Raw genomic sequence first — 10,361 nt, forward strand, 5'->3', positions numbered from 1 at the left:
GATTCTTAATTCTTTGTAGGGAACCAGGTGTTTTGTTTTTCTTTCTGAAAATTTTACCTCTGTTAGGGGCATTTTCCACCCAATAGACCGGGCCCTCAGTGTACCTATCAATCCAGATAGCCATCCTTCAATTTTGGCTATTTTCCTGAATAACCTCTAAGACGATTTCCTCTCTGTTTTCATGTTCTTTCTTACTGGTACACTTATTAGTCAGACTCTGCTCTCCTTGAATTAACCCTCTATTTTTTCCATCTCTTCTCATCTATTTCTACCTCTTTTTTTTTTTTTATATCACTATCTAGGAGATTTCCTTAATGTTTCCTCTAATATTTTGGTGAAAACTTTTTATTTTGGCTATCATATATTTAGCTTCCAAGATCTCTTTCTTGTTCTCTAGTTGTTCCTTTTTTTTTTTTTTTTAAGATTTTATTTATTTATTGGCAGAGAGAGAGAGAGAGAGAGAGAGAATACAAGCAGGGAGAGTGGGAGAGGGAGAAGCAGGCCTCCTGCTGAGCAGGGAGCCTGATCCCAGGACCCTAGGACCATGACCTGAGCCGAGGGCAGACACTTAACGACTGAGCCACCCAGGTGCCCCTCTAGTTGTTCCTTTTTATAGACTCCCGTTCTTATGTGTTTGGTGATATGATTATAGCTTTTTATTTGTCTTTCTTTCTTCCCTCTTTGTTTCCTCAAAGTTCCTATTTTCTTATTTGCTTTGGTCTATTTCATGTTGGAGGCTTTCCTTAACAATCTTGTTAGCCTTGGTATTCTGATCATATACTGAGTCATTAAATAAAAGAAGAATTCTGAGTGTGTGAGTGGGGGGCACTAACTGTTCTGTTGTTTTTGATGCTGTTGTTTATTCCTGGAAGAATTCTCCACTCTCCTTTTAGAATGGGAGAGGAGGAAATCAGGCATGAGGGGGTGACTGGAAAGCAGGAATGCATAAGGTCTACAGGTTTGGAGCTGAGTGTTACAGGTGGTCTGCTGGAGGTAAGGGAGGCATTTTAATATTCAGCAAGGAGGGGCTTCACTTAATCAACCCTTCTTTCATTTTGGAACTCTCTCCCCTCTCTCTGTCAATGTGCTGAGTCTAGAGTCCCTGAGTTTGTAGCCACTCTTGTTTCTTGACTGGACAATCTTGATCTTGAAATGTGTTCTAAATGAATTTTAGATAAGTTTCTTTTATTTTTTTCTAATCCATCAACTGGTAGTTGAGCTCCTGCTTTATCATCAATTTTCCCACATCCATACCTTTTGTGAATTTTCTCGTCAATTCCAATTCTCTTGTGTCCTCAGTCCCATCCAAATTTACTTCTGCCCAAAATGATTGCTTTGCCTCTAAGCTTATAATGTTTGTTTGAAACATAATCACATGTTGCCCTGTGACATCTCATGCTGTTATCTTCTCAAGTTCATTATTTAATTTACGTGTACATTCATTAATTCACTCAAAAGTCATCTTGTGAAACTCACACACTAAGTGCTGAGGAAGCTGAGACTACCAAGGCAAGTTCTCTACCCCTCTGTTGAATGGGGAGAACATTTACATAAATACATATTTGATTCCACATACTAAGCACAATTATATGAGCTTATAGAACCAAAAAGGAGAAACCTAATCCAACCACAGAGGAGTTAGGGAAGACTTCATGGAGGTAGCAGTTGCCTGAGCTTAATCTTAAAGGAGTTAGCCAGATGAAGTGAGGATGGTCCATATAAGGCAGGGCAAAAAACATTTCAGGAGTGGACACAGAGTGAGTAAAAACATGGAGGGTGGAAACAAGGTCTATACGGGGAATTGTTAATAGTTCAGTGACTGTAAGGCAGAGAGGTATTAGAGATATAGCTGGAAAAATAGGTGAGGCCAGATCATGGGGACTTTGAATATCATGCTGAGAATCTTGAATTTGATTCCTCAGATAGTGGGGAGCATTGGAGTTTTTAAACAGATGTGATGTGGTCAGATTTATATTTTTGAGAAATCAGGCTAGCATGGAGGCTGTTTTTTGTGGGGTTTCTTTTTTTTTTTTTTTTTTGAGGCTGTTTTTTGATGGGGACAAGCTTAGAGCCTGGGTGATCATTTAAGAAAATGTGACAATAAATCAGGTGAGTGACAATAAGGGCTGAAACTAACTCCTTGGTCATAAAGATGGAGAGCAGGGAATAAATTGAAGAAAGAACTGGCAGGACTTGGTTGACTAATAGATAACAAATCTATTGATTGGTGAAAAAAAGGGAGAAACTGAGGGTGGCTTCCTGCTTCTTAGGTGTCTAGATATGGATGGTGGTGAGGAAAGCAGATGGTTGTGTCCAATAGGCAGTTGGCTTTTGAATGTCGGGGAGAGATCTGAACTAGAAAAATAGATTTGGGAGACATTGGCAGGGAGGAGGTATTTAAAATTGTGAGAATGGGCAAGTTTCATCAGGGGCAAGTATAGAAGAAGAGCACTGGACAGAGGATAGAATCCTGGGGAACACTCACATCTTAGATGTAGCCTGGGGAAAGCCCATGAAGGAGACAGTTAAATAATACTAGAGAAGTGTAAGGAGAATCTGGAGTGTTTGGTGCATAGACACTGAACTGGAGGATGGAATGAGCATTGTCAAAGTGCAGCAGAGATTTCATGATCTCATGAAAATGGTAATTAGATTTGACCATAAGATGGCCAGATATAGAGGAGTAGGAGGGTAGAGTTAGAAACCTCACTGCACAGTGGGGTTAAAGTGTAAGTGGGAAGTTAATAAGTCAGTTACTACTATATGAAGCTTGTTATTCCAGGAATATGAGGGAAAGGAGGTGAAGATAGAACTTAGGTGGCATTTCTCCCCATCTCAAATAATTTCAAGTGTCTTGGGAGAAAATTCTAGCAATGTATAACATGCATATTTATATTCAATAAATACTAATTAGATAAATAGATCTAATCAACTATCAACACCAGACCTTTAGATTTTTACTTAGCCTTTCTTCCTCTTGCGTGTCATAATATTCCTTTTCCTTGAGCAAATTTTTCCCTTGAGATGATTTCCTTCCAGCCTATTCAGTGCCAGAAAATGTTTAGGTACTGAGAAGCTTCCTACAGAAATCTCCATGTCTCATTTTGAGAAATTGGGTTCAAGCCATTTCCGGCTTTGGTCATTAAAAAAAAAAAAAAATAGCTGTTGTTTGCACAGGTAATCAGAATTCCATCAAGAAATGCTGTGTACACTAAATCTAAGTTATGTTATTGTTATAATCACTGGTATTAGAATAACAAGGTTGTGACCTTGTTCATCTCTAAAAAATTTAATGTTGTTTAGCTAAGGTATAATAGAAGGGAGGCTGGACTTTTGGAGAGCAAAGGTTGAACTGTGTGCCCTGTGGGTGCTCCTTAATAGTTACTGAATGACTAATCAGTTATTTCATAGGCCCTAACACAGGTGAGGTGATTTCCAGAGCAGGCAGAGTGGGAAAAGTAAACTCACACAAAAAGGACCAACTTGAAGGATTTTCGGGGAAATAAATGTCAGTGGTCGTTATGCAATGTGTATAAAACTGTGTTTTACACATTCTAAAGTCCCTGACAAAGCTGAAAGGGAAAATTATAATTATTAAGACAATAAAGTAAGATCCAGCAATCCCACTTCTGGGTGCATATGAAACCATTATCTCAAAGAGATAGCTGCACTCCCATGTTCATTCAGCATATTCCCAATTGCCAAAGTATGGAAATAAGCTAAGTGTGCATCAGTGGATAAATGGATAAAGGGGATGTGGTATACATATACAATGGACTATGATTCAGCTACGAGAAAGAAGGAAATCCTGCTGTTTGCTACAACATAGATAGGCTTGAGGGCATCATGCCCAGTGAAATAAGCCAGACAGAGGAAGACAAATACTGCATGGTATCACTAACATGTGAAATTTAAAAAAAAATAAAAAAGTCAAGCTCATAGAAACGAGAGTAGAAAACTGGTTGGCAGGGGCTGGGGGGAGGAGGGGTAGGGAGAAATTGGCAAAAGTGTACAAACCTTCAAACATAAGATGAATAAGTTCTTAGGATCTAATGTCTAATATGGTGACTATAGTTGGTAACTATTTGTATAATTGAAATTTGCTAAGAGAGTTGAACTTAAATGTTCTCACCAAGGAGGAATAAAAGGTAAATATGTGAGATGATAGATGTGTTAATGAACTCAGTGGGGGGGATCCTTTGACAATGGCATCTGTGTATCAGATCATCATGACATACATTTTAAATATCTTACAATTTTATTAGTCAATTAAACTTCAATAAAGCTGAAAAAGCAATAAAGTAAAAACTAAATGGTCTTATATGGTGATGGTTTCTGATTACAAGTTTGCTAGAAATTTGTTGTGGGCAAGAGTTCAAATCTGAGGAATGGAGGTTTCATCCTGGGAACGTTCATACTTTTAAACTCTCCCAAATTACAGGTTTATTGCATCAGGGTGAAATCCAGAGCTGATTCATATTCAGATTGCTTCCTCCTGCAATTTTAGGCTTTATTCATTTAGTTTCTCCATTTTCATCTCTTATTTTTGAGAGTGTAATCTTCAGATATTAATACTGTATATGAAAAAATATTCATTCATTTTACAAACACAGGCAGAGAAGCCTTGTTAAGATACTGAGAGTCACAGGTATGTTTGAGGCAAAATTCCCGCTTGAAGAGTTGAAAGAGATTACAATTCAGTGGTAGAAACATGAAGTAGAAATGTCATAAAGGATTACATGCTAAGTTCTGTAGCGTGTCCCTCTGTATGCAGGGACTGGACCTTATGTCTTTATATCTCTAATGTCAAGCTTAGTCTGGCATAGAGTAAGTTTATTGAATTGAAATTCATTTAGAGACTGGAAATGGGTGAAGAGGAAACCAGAAAGACCATGTTGAAGAGGCAATGAATGAGCTGGGTCTGGCCCTGGAGAGAGAAGTAGGATCAGTAGACAGGTATGATGAAAAAGAAGTTGCTAGGCAAAGAGGGAGATTGGATTAATATGTAAATGTAGCATATTGTAGATATTAGAATCTGAGCTTCTCAGGCCCACCAGGATCTCAGATGGTTGATGACATTTTACGATGCGACAGTCCACTTGCCAAGTGAAAGCAGAGCATAGGTTATGGGCATTGAAGTAAGAAATATCTGAGTTTGAGTCTCACCTCTAGCATATCATGTAACTTTGAATAACATATATAAACTTTCTATGCTTATTTTTCTCAGCTGGAAAACAGAAGTAATACCTATTTGGGGCCTACCATATCCTAAGCTACTTCATTAAAAATGACATACCAAGGGGCGCCTGGGTGGCTCAGTCGTTAAGCGTCTGCCTTCGGCTCAGGTCATGATCCCAGGGTCCTGGAATCGAGCCCCACATCGGGCGCCCTGCTCCGTGGGTAGCCTGCTTCTCCGTCTCCTGCTCCCCCTGCTTGTGTTCCTGCTCTCGCTCTCTCTCTCTGTGTCAAATAAATAAATACAATCTTTAAAAAAAATGACATATCAAAAAAAAAAAGATAATTTGAAATATTTGGAAATGTTAATAAGATGTTGGGAAGCTTTCCAGTTTCATCGTGAAAATTTCTCCTTGAAAAAAAAAGGCTTCTAGACTCAGATCCACGGCTCGGAATTAAAGGACGAGCTCGTCTTTTCCTCACGTCATCTCCCCGCTCTGGGGAGATGAAATGAGAGGAAGTTTCCACCTGCGCTGACGGATACAATCGTAGCCACTCGCTACATTTGACTACGAAATGTGGCTAGTTTGCATAAAATGCACACCAGATTAGATTTAAAAACAACATGTAAAATATTTTATGAATAATTTAGTATTGAGTATATTTCGAAATGTTTCGCATATATTGGGTTAAATAAAATATATTAAAATTAACTTCACCTGTTTCTTTTTGCTCTTTCGACGTAACTACTAGAAACCCTAAATTACCTATGCAGCCCTGGTCTAGATGATCACTCATGTCCCTTTCAGCTTTAAGACGGCTAGGGACACTGCGGACGCGTAATCCGTACGGTTTTCCTTCCTCGCTTTGAGATACCGAAGGATTGGCCGGGAGTGCGGGGGTGGGGTGGGGCGGGGCGCTGCGGGGAGACCCAGACCCCTCCGGTTTCGCCCTCGCTCTCGCAGCGGGAAGGGCCCCCGACTCCCGCGCGGGGTTGGGGCGGCAGCACCCGAGCGAGGGACCAGGCGCCGGGCGTAGGGGGGCCGGGGACGGGCGCAGCGCGCCGGGCGGGGCCGACCCGGGAAGCGGCTTTGTGCGTCAGCCTCACGCGCGGGGAAGGAAGCCGACTCGAGGCCCCGGGCGGCCCGCTGCGGGCGCCTAGGCACGTCCGCAGGCTCCGCCGGGAGGTGGCGGCCGCTGAGAGGCGGGAGAGCCGAGGGCGGGCCTGGGAGGCGGCCCGGAGGTGGGGCGCCGCCGGAGGCCGGCCCGCGCGGGCTTCATCTGCGGACGCGCGGCCTGCGCCCGAGTGCTGGGACCGCGAGGCGCCGGGTGACGATCGGCTAGAGCGGCTATGGGCCGCCGCTGGGTCTTCCTGATCGGCCTCGTGGGGGCCGTGTGGCTGCTCGGCTCGGGTCATGGTGGGCAGCAGCCCCCTGTGACGGCGGCGCAGAGATGCTTCTGCCAGGTGAGGGTTGTGCGCGCCGCTCCCGGTGCTTCGCGCCTCCCCCCTGCGCTCGGTCCCGCTCGCCCCTGCAGGTGAGGGACTGGGAGTATCTCTGCGTCTCCACCCTCCTGGACGAGCCCCCAGAGCTTCTGCTCTCTTGCCGGGCCGAGTCCTCTGCAGCTCGCCTGGCTTGGTGTGGACCGGAGTCCCAACGCAGCCGCGCTTCGGATCCGGTGTGGGGTGAGAGGTGTGGGCGCACGCTATTATGTTCTTACCGAGTTGGTTTACGCATCTTTGTTGGTCTTCCCTGCCCCGGAAGGGCGTGCACGCTGTGCGCGAACACTCAGTATTTATTTTAGTAGAACCTGGGTCTTCCTGACTTCTCTCTTGACCTGGAACTGTGTACGTTGCGCCTATGCTGGGTGCCTTTGCTCTCCTTCCTGGGCAGGATGTGCTTTTGAAGGGGGGGCTACTCTCAGATCTCGTTGTCAGGCAGGAGAAGGGCTTCGTGGGGCTTTTCTGTGTCTAAGCCCAACTGCCTTGTGTCTTTGGGGCCGCGGCTTGCCCTGTGGCTCCTCGCCCCGTGCGTCCTTTCTTTTTCCTAAATGCGATGAGATTCTCTTAACGTCACGCCCATTTTGGGAGGATGAGCCTTACTCCTCAGTGCACAAGTTTAATCACAAACTTATGATCATTTTCTCTTTTTAGTAAACGATGTGGGTTCCTTGAGAAAAAAAGTCAAAGAAATTTAGAGGTTTTTGGATCTACAGTATTCTGTATTTTAATATCATTACTCTTCAAGTCACGTTTTGGTTGGCTTCTGTTGATAAAAATTACATATAAACGAAATTGAGGGTAGGCATCCAAATTTTTCCTTTTAAGTGGATTGTACTATTATCAGAAATAACCTTTTATATGTGTAGGGGCAATGCTACTATTTCACAGAGTAAAGAAACAACTTTAAATATTATGGGAGGAAAAAATAAATCAATATCATGGGGGAAGAACTGTCTCTTTCACTGCTTTATATTCTTGCATTTTGTTGATTTGCTTAGTGATTTGGGAGTTGAGATGTTAACTGAGTAGGAGAGGCTGAAAGGAAATTGCTGCTTTACAACTAAGATTGAAAAGCTCCTTTACTTTCAGGGTTCGACAAACTGCACACAATCAAGTACTTCAAAGGAAGAAGGATCATTTTCTACAGATTACAAATACAACATAACACAAAGTGTAAACATTTACAAATAAGTAAAGTCGAAGTTAAGAGATTTTAAAATAAGTTAGTGTTGAAAGAAGATGTCCAATGTAACATTTTCAACTACACTTTAGATTTTTAGAAATAATAGTACACGTTGAACTTTTCAACTTTCACTACCCCCCCATAACCTTTTTAGATATCTGATTAAAATTGGGGAGTTTTTAATTTTTTAATATTTTTTTCTTCTGATTAGTATTTTAGCTCCCCCACCCTTATAATATTTTCAAGATTTGAATAGTCCCCGAACACAAACATCTGTTATATCCCTTTCTTTTCCTTTTAGAACAAGAGTGACTGTTTTTCTTTTCAGAATCAACTTTAAAAAATAATAAATTGAGGGGTGCCTGGGTGGCTCAATTGTTAAGCGTCTGCCTTTGGCTCAGGTCATGATCCCAGACTCCTGGGATAGAGCCCCACATCGGGCTTTCTGCTCAGCGGGAAGCCTGCTTCTCCCTCTCCCACTCCCCTTGCTTGTGTTCCCTCTCTCTCTGTGTCTCTGTCTGTCAAATAAATAAATAAAATCTTTAAAAAAAATAATAAATTGAGGGCTACATGGTAAAAAACAGTTTTAAGAAAAATTTAAGGGCGCCTGGGTGGCTCAGTTGGTTAAGCGACTGCCTTCAGCTCAGGTCATGATCCTGGAGTCCCGGGATCAAGTCCCACATCGGGCTCCCTGCTCAGCAGGGAGTCTGCTTCTCCCTCTGACCCTCCCTCCTCTCATGTGCTTGCTCTCTCTCATTCTCTCTCTCTCAAATAAATAAAATCTTAAAAAAAAAATAAATAAATAAATAAATAAATAAATAAAAAGAAAAAAAAAAGAAAAATTTAAAATGGGGTGCCTGAGTGGCTCAGTCAGTTAGGCGACTGCCTTCTGGTCATGATCCCGGGGTCCTGGGATTGAGCCCCACATACGGCTCCCTGCTCGGCGGGGGGCCTGCTTCTCCCTCTCCCTCTGCCGCTCCCCCTACCTGTGCTCTCCTGCTCTCTCTCTCTCTCTGTCAAATACATAAATAAATAAAATCTTAAAAAAAAATTTTAAAATGGTCTATTTAAATCAATTTAAGAACAGAGACCATCAATTTCAATTCAATAGATTGAAACAAATACTGTTATGGTAGTAACGGAAGAGATGGGGGTAAGGAGGATAAGGGACAAGTGATGAATAGACATGAAGAGAAAATTGGAGACAAGCATATAGACATAGATGTATACAGAAATGAGAGAGACACACAGAATTAAAGAAAAAAATGGTGGAAGAAAAGATGAGAGGAGACAAATGGTGGAAATTATTCATTCAATAAACATTTATAAATACTGTGTACATTGACCTGAATATTTGGAATATAGAAATAACTGTGGTGTGATCCTTGCCCTTAAGAACTTAAAATTTAGTGAATAAAGTTCTTTGGAGCTTGGGGAGAGGCAGAGAAAGGGCGCCTGGGTGGCTCAGTCGCTAAGCATTTTTTTTTAAAGATTTTGTTTATTTTTTGGACAGAGTGAGAGAGCACAAGCAGGGGGAGTGGCAAAGGGAGAGGGAGAAGCAGGCTCCCTGCAATGTGGGGCTCCACCCCAGGGCCCCAGGATCCCGGGATCATGACCTGAGCGGAAGGCAGGTGCTTAACCAACTAAGCCACCCAGATGCCCCAATCCTACGCATTTTATTTTATTTTATTTTTTAATTTTATTATGTTAATCACCATACATTACATCATTAGTTTTGATCCTAAGCATTTTAAGAAACAAGTTAGTCGGGATGCCTTGCTGGCTCATGCAGTAGAGCATGCCACTCTTGATCTCGGTGTTGTAAGTTCGAACCCTATGTTGGGTACAGCGATTACTTAAAAAATAAAATCTTTAAAAAAAGTTAGTAAATAATGCTAGACATTAAATTAAAGACTAACTTTCGACCTAAAGTTTAGAAATAAAAGTTAAAATCTCTCATTCTCTTTGCAGTACCCAATTAGCAGCAAAGTTCTGTCGAGTCTGCTTTGGTAATAGTCTTTTTCTCCCTTCCTGTTGCCAGTCTCTCTTATGCTTCTGCCTTGAATTACCACATCACCCCTCATCACACTCTTGCGCAGGTGTCTGGTAGTAGGGATTCTACTCTAAATGGAGCGAAAGCAGCATGTGGTTATTTGGCCTTAGGAAGTTATTGAAGTAAAATGTACAAAGCTCTACAAATAATCAGATTAAATTCAATAAGCATTTATTGAGGCCTATTATGAATAAGTTTTGAGAGATCAAGACCTAAGCTAAAAATTTAAAAACTTAGTCCCATTCCTTGATACTCCAGAGTACTGAGCCTGGTACATAATTGGTACTCAGCAAGTATTAGGGAAGTTACAATACAGGATGTGAGCACTGTGCTAGCAGGAGTATATTCTTTTTTTTTTAAAGATTTTATTTATTTATTTCAGACAGAGAGAATGAGAGGGAGGAGGGTCAGAGGGAGAAGCAGACCCCCCGCTGAGCAGGGAGCCCGAT

General features: G+C 42.0%; 1 protein-coding gene across 2 annotated transcripts in view; it reads left to right on the forward strand.

Annotated features, from left to right (window-relative positions):
* Positions 1-6,354: 6,354 nt before the first annotated feature.
* ERO1A (endoplasmic reticulum oxidoreductase 1 alpha) overlaps positions 6,355-10,361 on the forward strand; it is a 55,699-nt gene continuing 51,692 nt past the window's right edge. For both annotated transcript variants that reach the window (XM_034993342.1, XM_034993343.1), the window contains exon 1: positions 6,355-6,640. In XM_034993342.1, coding sequence (XP_034849233.1) covers positions 6,527-6,640 — 114 coding nt within the window. In that variant the 5' untranslated portion in view covers positions 6,355-6,526. The remainder of the gene's footprint in view (positions 6,641-10,361) is intronic.

Source organism: Mirounga leonina, unplaced genomic scaffold (genome assembly GCF_011800145.1).
Source record: "Mirounga leonina isolate KUSES-001 unplaced genomic scaffold, KU_Mleo_1.0 Mir_82, whole genome shotgun sequence".
Classification (NCBI taxonomy): Eukaryota; Metazoa; Chordata; class Mammalia; order Carnivora; family Phocidae; genus Mirounga; species Mirounga leonina.